Source organism: Mesoplodon densirostris, chromosome 13 (genome assembly GCF_025265405.1).
Source record: "Mesoplodon densirostris isolate mMesDen1 chromosome 13, mMesDen1 primary haplotype, whole genome shotgun sequence".
Lineage (NCBI taxonomy): Eukaryota > Metazoa > Chordata > Mammalia > Artiodactyla > Ziphiidae > Mesoplodon > Mesoplodon densirostris.
The window spans coordinates 56,953,069-56,976,036 of NC_082673.1; the positions used below are offsets into that span (position 1 = coordinate 56,953,069).

Consider the following 22,968-nt stretch of genomic DNA (forward strand, 5'->3'; position numbering starts at 1 on the left):
TTTTTTTTTTTTTTTTTTTTTGCTGTACGCGGGCCTCTCACTGCTGTGGCCTCTCCCGTTGCGGAGCACAGGCTCCGGACACACAGGCTCCGCGGCCATGGCTCGCGGGCCCAGCCGCTCCGCGGCACGTGGGATCCTCCGGGATCGGGGCACGAACCCGTGTCCCCTGCATCGGCAGGCGGACTCTCAACCACTGCGCCACCAGGGAGGCCCGGATCGTTAAGTTTTGTTAGATGAAAACAGAAGGAAAGAACTGTAATTTTCTGCTTCCTGCTTTCATAATGGATTTCTAAATGTTGGTGTTCTCAGCGGTCAAACCTGGTTTCACTTCTTTCCCTAAACTCTTCCTGAAGTAATCTTATACTTTTTAATGGATTTGAGTACCTTCTATATGTTGTTGATGTCCATATTTGTATTTTTAGTCCAAACTTATTCTTTCAGATTTAGAATTAAATATATCCAGTGCACACTTGACATTTTTACTTCTGTGTCTCACAAATATCTCAAAATTGAATATGTTGAAATTGAATTATTAAAACCCTCATGACTACCTACTACTTCTCCCCTATTTTCAGTGTTCTCTTACTGGAAAAATTTTCTACTGTCTTCTAATTGCACAAGCTGGAAATCTGGGAATCGTGACACACTTCTCTCCTAGCATCCAACCCATCGGCATATTTTGTCAAATTTTATCTCTAGAATCTATCTAGAATCTGTCTTTTCTTAAGCTTCACCGTTAATGCTCTCATCCAATCTGTTATCATCTCTAGATTCTAATAGCTTTTTACTGGCTTTCTCCTTCCACTCTTGCCCTCCTATAATCTATACTGCAATCAGACTGGTTTAATTCTGTGCTTAAAATCTTCACTGCCTTCGCATTGCTTTATTTACAAATAAAATTCAGATAGTTGATCAGATTTTGCTGTTGAGTTACTTGGTAGATAATGATAAGGAAGATAGAGACACAAAAGGAAGATTTTTGGAGGAAAAGATGTATTTTTTTTCCTTTTTTTTTTCCGTACATCTTTATTGGAGTACAATTGGTTTACAATGGTGTGTTAGTTTCTGCTTTATAACAAAGTGAATCAGTCATAAATATACATATGTTCCCATATCTCTTCCCTCTTGCATCTCCCTCCCTCCCCCCCACCACCCCTCTAGGTGGTCACAAAGCACTGAGCTGATCTCCCTGAGCTATGTGGCTGCTTCCCACAAGTTATCTATTTTACGTTTGGTAGTGTATATATGTCCATGCCACTCTCTCACTTCCTCACAGCTTACCCTTCCCCCTCCCCTTATCCTCAAGTCCATTCTCTAGTAGGTCTGTGTCTTTATTCCCGTCTTACCGCTAGGCTCTTCATTACATTTTTTTTTCTTAGATTCCATATATATGTGTTAGCATATGGTATTTGTCTTTCTCTTTCTGACTTACTTCACTCTGTATGACAGACTCTAGGTCCATCCACCTCACTACAAATAACTCAATTTCGTTTCTTTTTATGCCAGAGTAGTATTCCATTGTATATATATGCCACATCTTCTTTATCCATTCATCTGTTGATGGACACTTAGGTTGCTTCCATGTCCTGGCTATTGTAAATAGAGCTGCAATGAACATTTTGGTACATGACTCTTTTTGAATTATGGTTTTCTCAGGGTATATGCCCAGTAGTGGGATTGCTGGGTCATACGGTAGTTCTATTTGTAGTTTTTTAAGGAAACTCCATACTGTTCTCCATAGTGGCTGTACCAATTCAGATTCCCACCAGGAGTGCAAGAGTGTTCCCTTTTCTCCACACCCTGTCCAGCATTTATTGTTTCTAGATTTTTTGATGATGGCCATTCTGACCGGTGTGAAATGATACCTCATTGTAGTTTTGATTTGCATTTCTCTAATGATTAATGATGTTGAGCATTCTTTCATGTGTTTGTTCGCAATCTGTATATCTTCTTTGGAGAAATGTCTATTTAGGTCTTCTGCCCATTTTTGGATTGGGTTGTTTGTGGTTTTGATATTGAGCTGCATGAGCTGCTTGTAAATTTTGGAGATTAATCCTTTGTCAGTTGCTTCATTTTCAAATATTTTCTCCCATTCTGAGGGTTGTCTTTTGGTCTTGTTTATGGTTTCCTTTACTGTGCAAAAGCTTTGAAGTTTCATTAGGTTCCATTTGTTTATCTTTGTTTTTATTTCCATTTCTCTAGGAGGTGGGTCCAAAAGGATCTTGCTGTGATTTATGTCATAGAGTGTTCTGCCTATGTTTTACTCTAAGAGTTTGATAGTTTCTGGCCTTACATTTAGGTCTTTAATCCATTTTGAGCTTATTTTTCTGTATGGTGTTAGGGAGTGTTCTAATCTCATACTTTTACATGTCCCTATCCAGTTTTCCCAGCACCACTTATTGAAGAGGCTGTCCTTTCTCCACTGTACGTTCCTGCCTCCTTTATCAAAGATAAGGTGACCATATGTCCGTGGGTTTATCTCTGGGCTTTCTATCCTGTTCCATTGATCTATATTTCTGTTTAGTGCCAGTACCATACTGTCTTGATTACTGTAGCTTTGTAGTATAGTCTGACGTCAGGGAGTCTGATTCCTCCAGCTCTGTGTTTTGTTCTCAAGATTGCTTTGGCTATTTGGGGTCTTTTGTGTTTCCATACAAATTGTGAATTTTTTTGTTCTAGTTCTGTGAAAAATGCCAGTGGTAGTTTGATAGGGATTGCATTGAATCTGTAGATTGCCTTGGGTAGTAGAGTCATTTTCACAATGTTGATTCTTCCAATCCAAGAACATGGTACTCCTCTCCATCTATTTGTATCATCTTTAATTTCTTTCATCAGTGTCTTATAATTTTCTGCATACAGGTCTTTTGTCTCCTTAGGTAGGTTTATTCCTAGATATTTTATTCTTTTTGTTGCAGTGGTAAATGGGAGTGTTTTCTTGATTTCTGTTTCAGATTTTTCATCATTAGTGTATAAGAATGCCAGAGATTTCTGTGCATTAATTTTGTATCCTGCTACTTTACCAAATTCATTGATTAGTTCTAGTAGTTTTCTGGTAGCATCTTTAGGATTCTCTATATATAGTTTCAAGTCATCTGCAAACAGTGACAGCTTTACTTCTTCTTTTCCGATTTGGATTCCTTTTATTTCCTTTTCTTCTCTGATTGCTGTGGCTAAAACTTCCAAAACTAGGTTGAATAAGAGTGGTGAGAGTGGGCAACCTTGTTTTGTTCCTGATCTTAGTGGAAATGCTTTCAGTTTTTCACCATTGAGGATGATGTTGGCTGTGGGTTTGTCATATATGGCCTTTATTATGTTGAGGAAAGTTCCCTCTGTGCCTACTTTCTGCAGGGTTTTTATCATAAATGGGTGTTGAGTTTTGTCAAAAGCTTTCTCTGCATCTATTAAGATATTCATATGGTTTTTCTCCTTCAATTTGTTAATATGGTGTATCACGTTGATTGATTTGTGTATATTGAAGAATCCTTGCATTCCTGGAATAAACCCCACTTGATCATGGTGTACGATCCTTTTAATGGGCTGTTGGATTCTGTTTGCTAGTATTTTGTTGAGGGTTTTTGCATCTATGTTCATCAGTGATATTGGCCTGTAGTTTGCTTTCTTTGTGACATCCTTGTCTGGTTTTGGTTTCAAGGTGATGGTGGCCTCGTAGAATGAGTTTGGGAGTGTTCCTCCCTCAGCTATATATATATATATTTTTTTTCCCACTATATTTTTTTATTTTTTTTATTTTACAAATTTAATCAGTTATACATATACATATGTTCCCATATCCCCTCCCTTTTGCGTCTCCCTCCCACCCTCCCTATCCCACCCCTCCAGGCGGTCACAAAGAACCGAGCTGATCTCCCTGTGCTATGCGGCTGCTTCCCACTAGCTCTCTACCTTACATTTGGTAGTGTATATATGTCCATGCCGCTCTTTCACTTTGTCACAGCTTACCCTTCCCCCTCCCCATATCCTCAAGTCCATGCTCTAGTAGGTCTGTGTCTTTATTCCTGTCTTACCCCTATGTTCTTCATGACACTTTTTTCTTAAATTCCATATATATGTGTCAGCATACAGTATTTGTCTTTCTCTTTCTGACTTACTTCACTCTGTATGACAGACTCTAGGTCCATCCACCTCATTACAAATAGCTCAATTTCATTTCTTTTTATGGCTGAGTAATATTCCATTGTATATATGTGCCACATCTTCTTTATCCATTCATCCGATGATGGACACTTAGGTTGTTTCCATCTCCGGGCTATTGTAAATAGGGCTGCTATGAACATTTTGGTACATGTATCTTTTTGAATTATGGTTTTCTCAGGGTATATGCCCAGTAGTGGGATTGCTGGGTCATATGGTAGTTCTATTTGTAGTTTTTTAAGGAACCTCCATACTGTTCTCCATAGTGGCTGTACCAATTCACATTCCCACCAGCAGTGCAAGAGTGTTCCCTTTTTTCCACACCCTCTCCAGCATTTATTGTTTCTAGATTTTTTGATGATGGCCATTCTGACTGGTGTGAGATGATATCTCATTGTAGTTTTGATTTGCATTTCTCTAATGAGTAAAGATGTTGAGCATCCTTTCATGTGTTTGTTGGCTGTCTGTATATCTTCTGTGGAGAAATGTCTATTTAGGTCTTCTGCCCATTTTTGGATTGGGTTGTTTGTTTTTTTGCTATTGAGCTGCATGAGCTGCTTATAAATTTTGGAGATTAATCCTTTGTCAGTTGCTTCATTTGCAAATATTTTCTCCCATTCTGAGGGTTGTCTTTTGGTCTTGTTTTTGATTTCCTTTGCTGTGCAAAAGCTTTGAAGTTTCATTAGGTCCCATGTGTTTATTTTTGTCTTTATTTCCATTTCTCTAGGAGATGGGTCAAAAAGGATCTTGCTGTGATTTATGTCATAGAGTGTTCTGCCTATGTTTTCCTCTAGGAGTTTGATAGTGTCTGGCCTTACATTTAGGTCTTTAATCCATTTTGAGCTAATTTTTGTGTATGGTGTTAGGGAGTGATCTAATCTCATACTTTTACATGTCCCTGTCCAGTTTTCCCAGCACCACTTATTGAAGAGACTGTCCTTTCTCCACTGTACATTCCTGCCTCCTTTATCAAAGATAAGGTGACCATATGTCCGTGGGTTTATCTCTGGGCTTTCTATCCTGTTCCATTGATCTATCTTTCTGTTTTTGTGCCAGTACCATACTGTCTTGATTACTGTAGCTTTGTAGTATAGTCTGAAGTCAGGGAGCCTGATTCCTCCAGCTCCATTTTTCGTTCTCAAGATTGCTTTGGCTATTCGGGGTCTTTTGTGTTTCCATACAAATTGTGAAATTTTTTGTTCTAGTTCTGTGAAAAATGCCATTGGTAGTTTGATAGGTATTGCATTGAATCTGTAGATTGCTTTGGGTAGTAGAGTCATTTTCACAATGTTGATTCTTCCAATCCAAGAACATGGTACATCTCTCCATCTGTTTGTATCATCTTTAATTTCTTTCATCAGTGTCTTATAATTTTCTGCATACAGGTCTTTTGTCTCCTTAGGTAGGTTTATTCCTAGATATTTTATTCTTTTTGTTGCAATGGTAAATGGGAGTGTTTCCTTGATTTCACTTTCAGATTTTTCATCATTAGTATATAGGAATGCCAGAGATTTCTGTGCATTAATTTTGTATCCTGCAACTTTACCAAATTCATTGATTAGCTCTAGTAGTTTTCTGGTAGCATCTTTAGGATTCTCTATGTATAGTATCATGTCATCTGCAAACAGTGACAGCTTTACTTCTTCTTTTCCGATTTGGATTCCTTTTATTTCCTTTTCTTCTCTGATTGCTGTGGCTAAAACTTCCAAAACTAGGTTGAATAAGAGTGGTGAGAGTGGGCAACCTTGTCTTGTTCCTGATCTTAGTGGAAATGGTTTCAGTTTTTCACCATTGAGGACGATGCTGGCTGTGGGTTTGTCATATATGGCCTTTATTATGTTGAGGAAAGTTCCCTCTGTGCCTACTTTCTGCAGGGTTTTTATCATAAATGGGTGTTGAATTTTGTCAAAAGCTTTCTCTGCATCTATTGAGATGATCATATGGTTTTTCTCCTTCAACTTGTTAATATGGTGTATCACATTGATTGATTTGCGTATATTGAAGAATCCTTGCATTCCTGGAATAAACCCCACTTGATCATGGTGTATGATCCTTTTAATGTGCTGTTGGATTCTGTTTGCTAGTATTTTGTTGAGGATTTTTGCATCTATGTTCATCAGTGATATTGGCCTGTAGTTTTCTTTCTTTGTGACATCCTTGTCTGGTTTTGGTATCAAGGTGATGGTGGCCTCGTAGAATGAGTTTGGGAGTGTTCCTCCCTCTGCTATATTTTGGAAGAGTTTGAGAAGGATAGGTGTTAGCTCTTCTCTAAATGCTTGATAGAATTCGCCTGTGAAGCCATCTGGTCCTGGGCTTTTGTTTGTTGGAAGATTTTTAATCACAGTTTCAATTTCAGTGCTTGTGATTGGTCTATTCATATTTTCTATTTCTTCCTGAGTCAGTCTTGGCAGGTTGTGCATTTCTAAGAATTTGTCCATTTCTTCCAGGTTGTCCATTTTATTGGCATAGAGTTGCTTATAGTAATCTCTCATGATCTTTTGTATTTCTGCAGTGTCAGATGTTACTTCTCCTTTTTCATTTCTAATTCTATTGATTTGAGTCTTCTCCCTTTTTTTCTTGATGAGTCTGGCTAATGGTTTATCAATTTTGTTTATCTTCTCAAAGAACCAGCTTTTAGTTTTATTGATCATTGCTATCGTTTCCTTCATTTCTTTTTCATTTATTTCTGATCTGATTTTTATGATTTCTTTCCTTCTCCTAACTTTGGGTTTTTTTTTGTTCTTCTTTCTCTAATTGCTTTAGGTGCAAGGTCAGGTTGTTTATTTGAGATGTTTCCTGTTTCTTAAGGTGGGATTGTATTGCTATAAACTTCCCTCTTAGCACTGCTTTTGCTGCATCCCATAGGTTTTGGGTTGTCGTGTGTCCTTGTCATTTGTTTCTAGGTATTTTTTGATTTCCTCTTTGATTTCTTCCGTGATCACTTCCTTATTAAGTAGTGTATTGTTTAGCCTCCATTTGTTTGTATTTTTTACAGATCTTTTCCTGTAATTGATATCTAGTCTCATAGCATTGTGGTAGGAAAAGTTAATTGATACCATTTCAATCTTCTTAAATTTACAAAGGCTTGATTTCTGACGCATGATATGATCTATCCTGGAGAATGTTCCATGAGCCCTTGAGAGAAATGTGTATTCTGTTGTTTTTAGATGGAATGTCCTATAAATATCAATTAAGTCCATTTTGTTTAATGTATCATTTAAGGCTTGTGTTTCCTTATTTATTTTCATTTTGGATGATCTGTCCATTTGTGAAAGTGGGGTGTTAAATTCCCCTACTATGAATGTGTTAATGTTGATTTCCCATTTAATGGCTGTTAGTATTTGCCTATGTATTGAGGTGCTCCTATGTTGGGTGCATAAATATTTACAATTGTTATATCTTCTTCTTGGATCGATCCCTTGATCATTATGTAGTGTCCTTCTTTGTCTCTTCTAGTAGTCTTTATTTTAAAGTCTATTTTGTCTGATATGAGAGTCGCCACTCCAGGTTTCTTTTGGTTTCCATTTGCATGGAATATCTTTTTCTATGCCCTCACTTTCAGTCTGTATGTGTCCCTAGGTCTGAAGTGAGTCTCTTGTAGACAGCATATATATGGGTCTTGTTTTTGTTTCCATTCAGCCAGTCTGTGTCTTTTGGTGGGAGCATTTAAACCATTTACATTTAAGGTAATGATCGATATGTATGTTCCTATTCCCATTTTCTTAATTGTTTTGGGTTTGTTATTGTAGGTCTTTTCCTTCTGTTGTGTTTCTTGCCTAGAGAAGTTCCTTTAGCATTTGTTGTAAAGCTGGTTTGGTGGTGCTGAACTCTCTCAGCTTTTGCTTGTCTGTAAAGGTTTTAATTTCTCCATCAAATCTGAATGAGATCCTTGCTGGGTAGAGTAATCTTGGTTGTAGGTTTTTCTCCTTCATCACTTTAAATATGTCCTGCCACTCCCTTCTGGCTTGCAGAGTTTCTGCTGAAAGATCAGCTGTTAACCTTATGGGGATTCCCTTGTGTGTTATTTGTTGTTTTTCCCTTGCTGCTTTTAATATGTTTTCTTTGTATTTAATTTTTGATAGTTTGATTAGTATGTGCCTTGGCATGTTTCTCCTTGGATTTATCTTGTATGGGACTCTGTGCTTCCTGGACTTGGTTAACTATTTCCTTTCCCATATTAGGGACGTTTTCAACTATAATGTCTTGAAATATTTTCTCAGTCCCTTTCTTTTTCTCTTCTTCTTCTGGGACCCCTATAGTTCGAATGTTGGTGCGTTTAATGTTGTCCCAGCGGTCTCTGAGACTGTCCTCAGTTCTTTTCATTTTTTTTCTTTATTCTGCTCTGCAGTAGTTATTTCCACTATTTTATCTTCTAGGTCACTTATCCATTCTTCTGCCTCAGTTATTCTGCTATTGATCCCTTCTAGAGTATTTTTAATTTCATTTATTGTGTTGTTCATTGTTGCTTGTTTCCTCTTTAGTTCTTCTAGGTCCTTGTTAAATGTTTCTTGCATTTTCTGTATTCTATTTCCAAGATTTTGGATCATCTTTACTATCATTATTCTGAATTCTTTTTCAGGTAGCCTGCCTATTTTCTCTTCATTTGTTAGGCCTGGTGGGTTTTTACCTTGCTCCTTCATCTGCTGTGTGTTTCTCTGCCTTCTCATTTTGCTTATCTTACTTGTTTGGGGTCTCCTGTTTGCAAGCTGCAGGTTTCTAGTTCCCGTTGCTTTTGGTGTCTGTCCCCAGTGGCTAAGGTTGGTTCAGTGGGTTGTGTAGGCTTCCTGGTGGAGGGAACTGGTGCCTGTGTTCTGGTGGATGTGGCTGGATTTTGTCTTTCTGGTGGGCAGGTCCACGTCTGGTGGTGTGTTTTGGGGCGCCTGTGGTCTTCTTATGATTTTAGGCAGCCTCTGTGCAAATGGGTGGGATTGTGTTCCTGTGTTGCTAGTTGTTTGGCATAGGGTGTCCAGCACTGTAGCTTGCTGGTCTTTGAGTGAAGGTGGGTGTTGGTGTTGAGATGGAGATCTCTGGGAGATTTTCGCTGTTTGATATTATGTGGAGCTGGGAGGTCTCTTGTGGACCAGTGTCCTGAACTCGGATCTCCCACCTCAGAGACACAGTACTGACTCCTGGCTGCAGCACCATGAGCCTTTCAACCACACGGCTCAGAATAAAAGGGAGAAAAAGAAAGAAAGAAAGAAGGAAAGAAAGAGGATAAAATAAAATAAAATAAAATAAGACAAAATAAAACAAAGTTATTAAAATAAAAAGTAACAAGAAAAAATTTTTTTAGAAAGTAAAAGAACAAAAAACGGACGGACAGAACCCTAGGAGAAATGGTGAAAGCAAAGCTATATAGACAAAATCTCACACAGAAGCATACTCATACACACTCACAAAAAGAGGAAAAGGGGAAAAAATAATATATCTTGCTCCCAAAGCCCACATCCTCAATTTGGGATGATTCGTTGTCTATTCAGGTATTCCACAGTTGCAGGGTACATCAAGTTGATTGTGGAGATTTAATCCGCTGCTCCTAAGGCTGCTGGGTTAGATTTCCCTCTCTCTTCTTTGTTCTCACAGCTCCCGGGGCTCAGTTTTGCATTTGGCCCCGCCTGTGTGTAGGTCGCCGGAGGGCGTCTGTTCTTCACTCAGATAGGACGGGGTTAAAGGAGCCGCTGATTCGGGGGCTCTGGCTCACTTAGGCTGGGGGGAGGGAGGGGCATGGAGTGCGGGGCGAAGACTGCGGCGGCAGAGGCCAACGGGACGTTGCACCAGCCTGAGGTGCCCCATGCGTTCTCGTGGGGAAGTTGTCCCTGGATCCTGGGACCCTGGCCGTGGCGGGCTCCACAGGCTCCCAGGAGGGGAGGTGGGCATAGTGAGCTGTGCTCGCACACAGGCTTCATGGTGGCGTTGCAGCAGCCTTAGCGTCTCATGCCCATCTCTGGAGTCCGCGCTGTTAGCCGCGGCTGCGCCAGTCTCTGGAGCTCCTTTAAGCAGCACTCTTAATCCCCTCTCCTCGCGCACCAGGAAACAAAGAGGGAAGAAAAAGCCTCTTGCCTCTTTGGCAGCTCTAGACTTTTTCCTGGACTCTCTCCCGGCCAGCCGTGGTGCACTGACCCCTTCAGGCTGTGTTCACGCAGCCAACCCCAGTCCTCTCCCTGGGATCTGACCTCCGAAGCCGGAGCCTCAGCTGCCAGCCCCGCCCACCCCGGCGGCTGAGCAGGAAAGCCTCTCGGGCTGGTGAGTGCTGGTCGGCACCGATCCTCTATGCGGGAATCTCTCCACTTTGCCCTCCGCACCCCTATTGCTGCGCTCTCTTCTGTGGCTCTGAAGCTTCCCCCTCTGCCACCCGCCATCTCCGCCCGCGAAGGGGCTTCTAGTGTGTGGAAACCTTTCCTCCTTCATGGCTCCCTCCCACTGGTGCAGGTCCCGTCCCTATTCTTTTGTCCCTGTTTATTCCTTTTTCTTTTGCCCTACCCAGGTACGTGGGGAGTTTCTTGCCTTTTGGGAGGTCTGAGGTCTTCTGCCAGCGTTCAATGGGTGTTCTGTAGAAGTTGTTCCACGTGTAGATGTATTTCTGATGTATCTGTGGGGAGGAAGGTGATCTCCGCGTCTTACTCTTCCGCCATCTTCCCCCTCATCTCACAAAAGATGTGTTTTGAGGTATCCGTGGACATTGGTAGAGATGCTCAGGTGTCTGTTATATGTATTAGGTTTCCTCCACTGCAGCATTCGTATGAAACCTTTGGTAATCCGAAATGGTGTTAAGTGAAGAAGCAGTTACCTTAGGACAGATCTTGTTATTGGATGCGCAAAATACATTGAGAAAAGCACGTATGCTCCAAGACACAGTTCAAAGCTGTGGTGGCTTTATATTGAGATTCTGAGTATAGTTCCTGGGGAAGGAGTTTGCTGGTGCCACTCTAGACGCTGGGGGTTTGCGCTGCCTCTGTAACGCTTCGCTGCAAAACAAGTGGTGAATGCTGTTTTCACCTTTTTTGTAAAAGTGAAAATTCTCTTCAGATTTATTTTGGTTAGGGAAACAGATCTTTTGTAAAACTGAAATGGCCTAAAGCTAACTTTTGAAAAGTAAGGGATACCTGTATATGAAAGTACAATTCAGAAGTCTCTGTTCTAAGAACTTTGCAAATTTTTATTGTGTTGTAGTTGCCAAATGTAAGCTGGTAGGTTTCCTCTTGTTTAGTATGATGTCTTACACATGTGCTGTGAATTTGGTATTTTGTGAGGTGGAGTATGAAGTAGTCTGCCTATCAAGTAAAGGAAACCTCTCACTGAAAATTTTATTTGTATATATTTGTTTCTAAAGTTTTTAAAAGATTGAAACATGATATATTTTTGCTAGGATGCTTATATATTTTCTGCATGAGAAGCTGGTAGTTTGCTACTTTTTGAATTTTTCACATATTCCATTCCTGTGAATAGTATGCATTGTTTTATAGACACCTTAGTCTTTAACTTTTTTTAAACAAAATGTTAGATCATAACATACAAACAGAAAAGTTCTATACATTTACGTACAGAATAGCAAAGAAATAGAAGCAGCTGTGTATTCCCCACACAAGCCAAGAAACAGGACAGTGTCAACATTGCTGGCCTCCTGTGTGCTCCTTTTCCATCACAGTCTTCTCCCTCCCTCACTGGAAGAAACTGCTCTTCTTAGGCTTGTGTTAATCATTTTCTTGCTTTTGGTTTACTGCTTACACAGATACTTTCTCAGCTGTGCAAGCAGATAATTTTTTTGAGTAAATAATAAGATTCATCTGTTAATTTAACTTGTGAATGTCACATGTACATTAAAAATGTGTTCATTCATTCACCCAGTAATCTGTTCACTTGTTCTTTGCCTGCTTTTTGGTAGCTGCTTTCATATGTGTGTTTCTCATTGTGAATCTATATTCACTGATAATATAGTGGTGGCGATAACGGCTAATATTTATTGAATGGTTTTAAATGGAAGGCGCTCTTCTGAATGTTTTACATGTAGTAGCTAATTTAATCTTCATAATAACCCTATAAGTAGATAACAATATCCCCATTTTCCATATGAGGAAACAGCCAGTCCTATACAGGTTTTGTAACTTGGCCAAGGTCACACACCTATTATGTGGGATTTGAACCCAGCTAGTTTAAACTCTACAGCTTGCATTCATAACTACCATGTTCAGATTTTCTTCTTTCTTGGATTACTTGAAACAAGAAATTTTTGGAATTTTCAGTATTTATAAACCTAAGAAAAGTGGGCTTCCCTGGTGGCACAGTGGTTGAGAGTCCGCCTGCCGATGCAGGGGACACGGGTTCGTGCCCTGGTCCGGGAGGATCCCACATGCCGCAGAGCGGCTGGGCCCGTGAGCCGTGGCCGCTGGGCTTGCACGTCCGGAGCCTGTGCTCCGCAGTGGGAGAGGCCACAACAGTGAGAGGCCCGCGTACCGCAAAAAAAAAAAAAACCCTAAGAAAAGTATTTTGAATTCTCAAAAGAGGTTAATTTTGAATTCTTCAAAGAAATATTTTATCTAAAATTCTTGGTTTGTTGTGATGACATTTATTTATTTCTATAGTCCAAATTATCAAAAAGTGTGCTAAATTTTATCTTAGGTATCTAAATGCATATTAAACTAATAATTTTACACAGTTTGTAGTGGATTCTGAAATTTTGAAAGCAGATTTGATTAGTGTGCTTTATTTAAGTAAATTCATGATAGTATTTACTTAATGTAAAAAACTAGTAAATGCAGTAAGAAAAAGAGCTTGTATTATTTATTTTTGTTGTGATAAATGATGTAGTAGTACTTTACCCACATTATAAAATGACATATAAAGAAAAATTCGGTTAATAAGTTTCTTCTGCTGCTGCTTGATATTAATAAGCATTCTGATAATTATTTCATTTTTGTTTTGCTACTTGAAAGCACTGTTTTAGAAACTAAATTATTTCTTATTAATATAACTTTAAATATTATTGTTGTAACTTTTAGTCTTTTTTTATTTAAGAAGTTATTGCAAATGTTTTTATGGACCTAAAGTAGATAGCTGAAAATTAATCTACAACAGGAATATTTTAGAGACATAGGGATAAAATTGAAATGATTTAGTTATTGGATTGAGGAAAAGGATGAGAGAGAGGCATCATGGTTCATTGCCCTTTTGAATCCGGATGTCTTGGGAGAGTGTTGGTGTTAATTTAGGGGAATGTTGGAGTAGAAGCATTTGTGTTTCCTAAATTATTCTATTTAAGGATTAATTTTCTAGTTCCTGGGTTAGAGCTACTTTTTTTCTTTAAAGGATGGGTTTTATACAGAGACTCAGACTCATAAGGTATAAGTTAAATACAGCAAACTTTAATGAGAACCAGTGGGGAAAGAAAGCAGGTGAATTTCTAGTAAAAGAAGACACGTAGGGATATATAGTTCTCACGAATGAAAGTAGAGTTCCTTGTGCACTGGCAGCACAGATGGTTGATGGAGTTGTTTTGGTAGCTTGCAGATTCCTCTTCACATAGGGAGAAGAATAATTTTCTATTAGTAGGTATAAAGGTATGGGCAGATGTAGGCAGTACAGGTTCTTTTGCCTCTGGCTGTCCTGGAGAGACTGGCAAGTCCTTCATTTTAATTAGGCTAACTTGATATTGTCTTGACTCTTAATAAGAGTAGCCAAACATTCAGGGGGCTGGAGTGACCAAACTTATTGAGGGTGAGCACAAGTAAATACCTTGCTGAAAAGATGTAGCTAAAAGACAGTCACAGTTTTACATTTTAGATAAGCTACTGACATTATAATCAAGTTGCATTATCTGAAAAAAAGAATAGAAGCCTCTAGACTTCTATTGTTTTAGAGACAATCTGATGTCTAAAAGAAAGGTCTTCTTGTAAATTGACATTTTTTAAAGAAGCCTAATAACCTCTACAGGACTCAAAGCACGATATTTTCCTTGTTTTTGAATATTTTGACTTGCAACCAGAGTCCTTCTGGTTATCTTCAAGCTACCTCATCCTAACAGGTAACTCTAGAAATGTCTGGTTTAGCTATGGAAAGTAGCATTTTTTTATGTTAATGATATGTTGTTTATACCTAATTTATAATGTGACTCTTATTTATGTATATCATGTTTAAGATTAACTTTGTATGTTTTATTTGAGACATTTAAGTCTGTGTGTAGTCATCTTGTTAAGAATATATGAGGACTTCCCTGGTGGCACAGTGGTTAAGAATCTGCCTGCCAATGCAGGGGACACAGGTTCGAGCCCTGGTCTGGGAAGATCCCACATGCCACAGAGCAATTAAGCCCATGCGCCACAACTGAGCCTGTGCTCTAGAGCCCGCGAGCCACAACTGCTGAGCCAGCGTGCCACAACTACTAAAGCCTGCGCGCCTAGAACCCATGTTCCACAACAAGAGAATCAACCGCAATGAGAAGCCTGCGCACTGCAGCGAGGAGTAGCCCCCGCTCACTGCAACTAGAGAAAGACTGCGCGCAGCAGAGAAGACCCAGTGCAGCCAAAAATAAATAAATAAATTTAAAAAATGTTTTTTTTAAAAAAGAGAATATATGAATAATAAATTTAATTATTTTTTTGTCTCTGCTACTGGGACTAGAGATTGAACTGAACTCCTTTGTTTGAAATGAAGGAAATGTATTTTTGAAAAAGTTACTAAAAGGTGTAGATATAGAATTTTTGTGTTTAAGTGGACCTTCCTACCTTCTAAAGGTAGTAAATGCTGGAAAGTTTTACTTCCCTATTTTTGTTTGAGTAAACCTAAGACTTAAGAAGTAAAATTTACTGTATGTTATTACTTAAAAATAGTGAATTTATATATTAAAACCAAATCTCTAAGGTGTGGACAGGTTAGATAAGGAGAAATACCTGTAGGTAGTGCTAAGATTTTCTTTAGAAGACATCCTTGGTTCCTCTTCGACATATGGGCAGATAAGGGATTGGGGAAATTGGATTCCACCCTGTGGAGCATGGCCATAATGATTTTATTCTGGAAATAGTTCAAAGCAGGTAATACCTATTGTTTACTTCCCTGGTCATTAGAAAACTCTTGAGGCACCTTTGAACATGTAGTTTTAAGCAATCAATTTTTTCCATGTAACTTCTAAGATAAAATAGTAGTAAAATGCAACTTCTTCGAGAGTCTCCTTTCCCAGTCAACCTAATAGTATTGTGTATAGAATTATTGGGTATAGGCCAATTAGATTTTAGAAAATAATTTTTTAAGAATGACCATTTCAATTTTATAGCACATCTTATAACATTAAATAGATAACAGGAATAATTGTTTTTCAAATCAACTGTCTTTTGTTGATAATACCTTCTCATCTATATAAAGAAAAATATAGATCAGCAGGGTTCTGTGTATCCAGTTGATGTAGAATTGGTTTTAAGGCATTAAACTCTAAGCTAAAAAGATAAGAGAAATATTAAAATATATATTTGGTATATCTGATTGATGCTTACCTATTAATATAATTTTGGCTTCTTGCAGGTTCTGCAAATCAACAAGACTTTTCTTCAGGGAAAAGTGAAGATTTGGGGACACTTCAGGAAAAGTCTACCAAAAGCCTTGTTATAGGTCCTCTTGATTTTCGCTTGGATAGCAGTGCAGTACATAGAATTTTAAAAATGATTGTTTGTGCCTTGGAACATGAATACGAACCATATAGTAGACTAAAACCAGGTTTGTTTTTGGCTTAATTTTGAACCTCTTGCCAGTTGATTTGAATGACTGTATAATCCAATTTGTTGTATTTTGCTAACTTAACGTTTTTAGTATGTTTTGCCTATCTGATTTTCATATATTTACTTGTTAATTTAAAGAGTAAACTTACATGTGGAAGTTATGGGAGAGGTTGGTATTCGAAAATTATTTGCATAAGTATGTGCTTTTTTTGCCAGCATTTGTCAGTATTTTATTGTCACCTTTTGATACTCTTTCCCTTGTATACTCCTGAAATATGACCATTTTTCCACTTTAGTGGATTCTAAGGAGGAGACATGAAGAAGATGGGTTTTAAGCATACGAATTTAACATTCAAGAAAACTTAGGTCCTACTGGTAAAAAAAATTTTCTGTGTGAGTGATATTTTCTGCATGGTATAAAGATACGGTTATCACAGTTTCATAAAATACAAATTTCCTTTTCATGCAATGAAGCACTCTAGAGCAGGACATAAGTATAATGAGGGAGTATAGAATAATAAAGACCTCAGCCTGTGGCATCAGGCTGAGTTCTGACCCCCACTTCTTACTGACCTTAGGAAGTAATCAACATCACTGATTTTTCCATTTCTCTATCTCTGTGAGTTTAATTATTGCGATAGAGTTGGTTAAATTGTCTCCCCAGTATCCATTCTCCTCTTATAGTAATAGAAATTTCTATGGTAGAAACTTTCATGATAGAAATAAAGACTTCACTTCCCAAATGCAGTCATATGACTAGGTTCTGGCTACTGGATGGGAGCAAAACTTCATGTGAATTTTTGCGACAGGAATTTAAAAGGAAAAGAGTGTGCCTTCCTTTTTTACTTTTTCCCTTCCTTCTTGCTGGAAAGCAGTTATAATGGCAGGGCTGGACCTGCTAGCTTCAACTCTGAGATGAAAAGTGCATGCTGAGGATGACAGAACAGTAAGATAGAGAGAGCCTAAGTCTTCAGTAGTGTGGTGGCACCATGGATCCTCTAGACTCAGATTGATGAGTGAAAGAGAAATAAGCATTGTTTTTGTTGACACTTCTGTTATTTTCTTTTGTCACAGCAAATTTACTTTTGTCCTAAATGATACGCTTATAGGACCTACTTCCAAAGACTAATGCATGTAAAATCACGTAACATAGTGCCGTAAGTGCTTGACATGTTCATACATTCATTTCTTGCACCTTGCTTGAATGCCTACTCCATTGCCAGATACTCTGATAAGTGCTAGGATAGTATGTACAGAATGGCTAGAACAGAAAACTGTGACAACACCAAATATTGGGGAGGACGTGAAGAAACTGGATCACTGATTCATTGCTGGTGGGAATATAAAATGGTACAGCCACTCCTAAAAATGTTTTGGCAGTTTTTTAAAAAACTTAACATGCAGCTGCCATATAGCCCAGCAACTGCAATCCTGGGCATTTATCCCAGAGAAGTGAGAACTAATGTTCACACAAAAAACAGTATATAATTAATTTTTCTCACGTTAAAACCCAAGCTGGTAGGTACTCCAGGGGACTAGGGTGACTCTCTCTCATGATGTGGTCTTAGACCCAGAATTCCTTTTATCTTGTTCTTCCACCATCCTCTGAGGTATACTTCATCTACATGGTCAATGTTGGCTCACCATTACAGTGTCTAATTTTAATCAGTAGTAAGGGGGAACAAGAGAAAATGGTAGACATGTAGTTTCACTTAATGACATGGCTCTGTCATCTTATTGACCCAAACTTAGTAACATGTCCCTGCACCCAGCAGCCAGGGAGACTGGAAAATGTATTCTCTAGGCAGAGTCCATATACCTCACTTCAAATTCAGAGAGTTTTATTGCTAAAAGGAAGAAGAAAAGATTGCAATTAGCAATCTCTTCCACAGTGGAATTATGCCACACACACACACACACACACACACACACACACGTTTATATAAAATGAATTTTTATTTGAAGCAGTTTATTATTTCAGAAATATTTATGATCTCTGTAAGGAAACTGCTGCTAACTGACTTTGTAAGGCAGTTCTCTGAGTAGTTAGCAGTTCCCCTCCCCCCCCCCTTTTTTTACTTTGTTATTGAAGTGTAAGATACATACTGGAAAGCACACAAACTAAGGGTATGGTTTTGTGAATTTTGTAAACTTAGCCACATCTATGTGGCTAACTGTTCAGGAAATGGAACTTTACCAGCACTCCAGTATTCTCCTTCTTGCCCTCTTTTGGTTATTACTCTGAACCCCGAGGGTAACCACTCTCCTTACTTCTAACGTCCTAGATTTAGTTTGGCATATTTTAGAATTCATGTAAATGTAATCACACAGTATATACTCTTTTGCCTGTGGCTTTAGCTTACATTATGTTTGTGGGATTCATTCTCATTTCTTTTTAGTATCCCATTTTGTGAGTATACCATAACTTATTTATCCATTTTACTGTTGATGAGTATTTGGTTAGTTTCTAGTTTTTGGTTATTATGGTAGTGATGCTACCAACATTCTAGTACATACCTTTTGATTAACATATATACTAATTTCTGTTAGGAATTTAAGGGTGGAATCACTTAGGTAAAACGATCATATATGTTCACCTTTAGTAAATATCTCCGAACTGTTTTCAATTTGGTTGAATCACTTTACACGCCTACCAGCAGTGTAGGAGAGTTTTAGTTGCCCTTGATCAGGGGGTTAGCAAATTATGACTTATTGCCTCTTTTTGTACAGCTTATGAGTTGATAATGGGTTTTGCATTTTAAATAGTTGGAAAAAATACAAAAAAGATTGATATTTTGTGACACATGAAAACTATATGAAAATTAATTTTCAGTTTTCATAGGTAAACTTTTATTGGAACATAGTCTTGCTCATTTAGTTATGTTTTGTCTGTGACTGCTTTTGTACTAGTTGCAGAATTGAGTAATTGGGACAAACTGTATGACCCACAAAGCCTAAAGTATTATTTTTTCAAATTAATTTATTAATTTTTGGCTGCACTGGGTCTTCGTTGCTGTGAGTGGGCTTTCTCTAGTTGTGGCGAGCAGGGGCTACTCTTCGTTGTGGTGCACGGGCTTCTCATTGCGGTGTCTTTTCTTGCAGAGCATGGGCTCTAGGCACGCGGGCTTCAGTAGTTGTGGCTCGCGGGCTCTAGAGTGCAGGTTCAGTAGTTGTGTTCCATGGGCTTAGTTGCTCCACGGCATGTGGGATCTTCCTGGATCAGGGTTTGAACTCATGTCCCCTGCATTGGCAGGTGGATTCTTAACCACTGTGTCACCAGGGAAGTCCCCTAAGGTATTTTCTTTTCTTTTCTTTTTTTTTAATATTATTTATTTACTTATTTTTGGCTGTGTTGGGTCTTTGTTGCTGTGCGTGAGCTTTGTCTAGTTTCAGCGAGCAGGGGCTACTCTTCGTTGTGGTGTGCGGGCTTCTCATTGCAGTGGCTTCTCTTGTTGCGGAGCACTGGCTTCAGCAGTTGTGGCCCGCGGGCTCTAGAGTGTAGGCTCAGTTGTGGCGCACGGGCTTAGTTGCTCCTTGGCACGTGGGATCTTCCCGGACCAGGGCTCGAACCTATGTCCCCTGTATTGGCAGGTGGATTCTTAACCACTGCGCCACCAGGGAAGTCCCCCCTAAAGTATTTTCTATATGGCTATTTATAGAAAAAGTTTGCTGAGACATATTTGCCAACTTTTAGTATTCTTAGTCTTTTTCATTTTAGCTTTTACAGTGGATGTGTAGTGCTACCACATCGTGACATTATTTGCAGTTATCTGATACCTAACGATGTTAACTTGCTTTTGAAATAACTTTTGACCATTTGGATAAATTATCTTTTGCTTGTTCAAAGCTTTTTTGCCCATTTTTCCATTGAATTATTTGTATATTTTTGATTTTTAGGTAGTTTTTAATTTTTAATATGCTGTGGGTACAAATCCTTTGTGCATATACCTACGTCTATCTATGTGTCTGTCTATGGCAAATATTTTCTCCTAGTCTGTGGCTTGAATTTACATTATCTCAGTGGTGTTTTTATGAAAAGAAGCTGTTATTCTTTTAATGACAGAGATTAAAAATTTCTTTAAAATATTTAAGAAATATTTTAAAATATAAAACAAATTTTTACATAGCAAAGGCATACATTTCTAGAGTAATTTATTCTTGTTTAAGGCAACACTTTTACAACTGCTTCATTGTTGAAAAAAAGAATTTGACCTTAAAATTTGGAGAACTAATTAATTTTTTCGTTAATTAAGAAAATTATTTAAAAATAAATTTTCATTGAATTTTTATTATTTCATTTTAGATATTAAGGGTGAAAGTGAAACAATGCTGAATCCTGAAGAAGTGGCATCTTTGGAGGAATATATTCCTACTCAACATACAAGTATTACTCTCCTCAAATGTACCTTCACAATTTTCATGGCTGAATTCAACTTGCTGGATCATTTGCTACCTGTCATTATGGGAGAAAAGGTATATTTTATCATTCACTACTTGTTTTCTCATACATGTATATTTATTGGTCCTGTGATATTGTAAGAGGAAGTTGATTAAGTAGTAGAATATCTGTCTATATATAATAGTTATCCATGATGAAGTTAAAGCAATGTAACTACGATTATTAATTCTTAGAAAATAATTTTTATATATTATATAAATAAATAGATTGAAAAAATAACCTCAAGCTAAGGCTCTATAAAGAAATGTTGAAGAGCATTTGCCTTGATGTCAGACCATGTACAAGCTATGACACCTTAGGACACTGCTTTATTTCTCTAAGCCTTGTTTTCCTTTTCTGAAAAACAAAAGAAAATTATATTTTTCATGTAGGCTGACAGAGTCAGCCAGTAAAGAAGCAACAAGCCCAGATAGATTGAGATAGTTTATTACTTACATAGACAGCAAAAGCAAATCAGTAATGGTGTTGGCTTGCCTTGTCCCTTTCAGGACAACCCTGAATCTAGAGCACCAAATGACTTGCAGCACACATGATAGGATACCTTGTTGACAAGGATTCAGTTCCACACTGCAGCTAAGCAGTTATATAGCCTACAGCTGTACTCTGAGAGAGTAGATGGAAAGCCCCGTGAATGAGGGATGCTGATGAGAATATTTCCCCATAGCAGTGTTTCTCAAGATGAGAAGTTGACTGAGAAATGGTCTTTTAGCAGTTGTGCACAAGACCACCTATTTTCCCCTGTTCTGATAATATCATAGGGTGCTCCACCAAGGCTTAGGTCTTGTGTGGTTTAGCCTTGCCTTGTGGGCTACATGGATTTTAAGATTGTCTGGGTGCTGGCATAGAGCAGTTCCCCTAAAGTACCTAGCTCCTAGAATGATTTTGAATATTCAGTGAGATAATGCATGTAAACCATTTTTCACATATTAGAAACCCAGTGATTATTACTGTGTTTCTTAATGAGGACTTATTAGATGCTTAATATTTTAGGTCCATATACAATGTATTGCTTTCTGAGTCTGCCATATACATATAAGGTATTATCTGTTATCTTTAATTTATTATTTTGGGGGTTATATTTCTTTTAATGGTGACATGATGATGATTATGGAAGTAAAAATTGTCCTAACTTTAAATAAAAAGAACTTATGGAAGTATGGCAGAGAATTGAGATATATCAGTTTCATTTTATATATTTGCTCTCTATCAGCCACTCATAATTGTTCATTGTATTGCTGGGTAAAGAGATCATCTGGGGAAAATTTCAGTGGAGAAGAATTAAAATATGACAGTATATGCATGAACTTTAAAGTAACTATGGTTAATAAGTTCAAGAAAGAGACAAAAAAGTAGAAGATTTCAAAAGACCTCAATCCATTAAAAAAAGAACAAAATGAAATTCTGGAGCTGAAAACTATAACACAAACTAGAAATAAAAGGATGGAAAAAGATACACCATTTAAGTGCTAATCAAAGGAAAGATAGAGTGGCTATTTTAATATCAGAAAATGTAGAGCTTAAGACAAGAGGTATTGATAGAAATAAAGAGTCATTCCATAATGATAAGTGTTGACTCAAAGAGTGAACAGTAGATAATTCTCAGAGATATGTTGAATGAAAGAAGGCAGACATGAGTATGTACTGTGTGATTCTGTTTAAATGAAGTTGAAGAACAGACAAAAGTGAGAATATTGGCCACCCCTGGTGGGGATTTGATATTACCTGAGAAGGGATATAGGAGACCCTTCTAGGGTATTTAAAATGTGTGGTGGGGCCTCCCTGGTGGCGCAAGTGGTTGAGAGTCCGCCTGCCGATGCAGGGGATACGGGTTCGTGCCCCGGTCTGGGAGGATCCCATATGCCGCGGAGCGGCTGGGCCCGTGAGCCATGGCCGCTGAGCCTGCGCGTCCGGAGCCTGCGCGTCCGGAGCCTGTGCTCCGCAACGGGGGAGGCCACAACAGTGAGAGGCCCGCATACCGCAAAAAAAAAAAAAAAAAAAAAAAAAAAATGTGTGGTGGTTACATACATAAAAATTTGTTGAACTCTATGTTTAAGATTTTGTTCTTTACTGTATATTATATATCAATAATCCAAAATAAAGTCCCTTAGTAAAGTAATTGCTCAATACGTGATGGTTTAAAAATTATTAATGAGTCAAAAAGGAAGAACTGTATCTTCAACTTATTTTTAGGCACAGTGTTTCTCAGTAATGGCACTATTGGCTTTTTGGACTAGAGAAGTATTATGTAGTTTTACCATCTTTAGCCAATGCCTGCTAAATGCCAGTACTGTTCCCCTATTATTATGATAATGAAAGACAGACAAAACAATCAAACTGTTCTTCCCACACCTCTGGATGGAGGGTCATACTGTTCCTCATTGAGAGCTACAGGTATGGGAATAAGTTCAAGGGCTGGAAGGGGTGGCTTGCTAATTGGGTTCATACCCCGGACATGTTGAAATTTATCTGCATTTACTTGGATGCTTAGAAAGATTCTGTAACGCTGAAAATATGAAGCCTACTTCGAGATTCTTAGGACTTTATGAGCCTTTAGCATGTTTAATATTAGTAGATATGATGTGGATCGGAAATTTTTCTGTCTTGCAAACTTTGCTTATTGTGAGTATCTTTCATATTGTCTTGAGTAGTGCACTT

At 38.2% G+C, this 22,968-nt stretch overlaps 1 protein-coding gene across 11 annotated transcripts in view; it reads left to right on the top strand.

Moving 5' to 3' along the window:
- Window positions 1-22,968, top strand: part of VPS13B (vacuolar protein sorting 13 homolog B) — a 791,444-nt gene that overhangs the window by 93,938 nt on the left and 674,538 nt on the right. For all 11 annotated transcript variants that reach the window (XM_060116063.1, XM_060116054.1, XM_060116052.1 and 8 more), the window contains 2 exons: window positions 15,661-15,852; window positions 20,158-20,327. In XM_060116063.1, coding sequence (XP_059972046.1) covers window positions 15,661-15,852; window positions 20,158-20,327 — 362 coding nt within the window. The remainder of the gene's footprint in view (window positions 1-15,660; window positions 15,853-20,157; window positions 20,328-22,968) is intronic.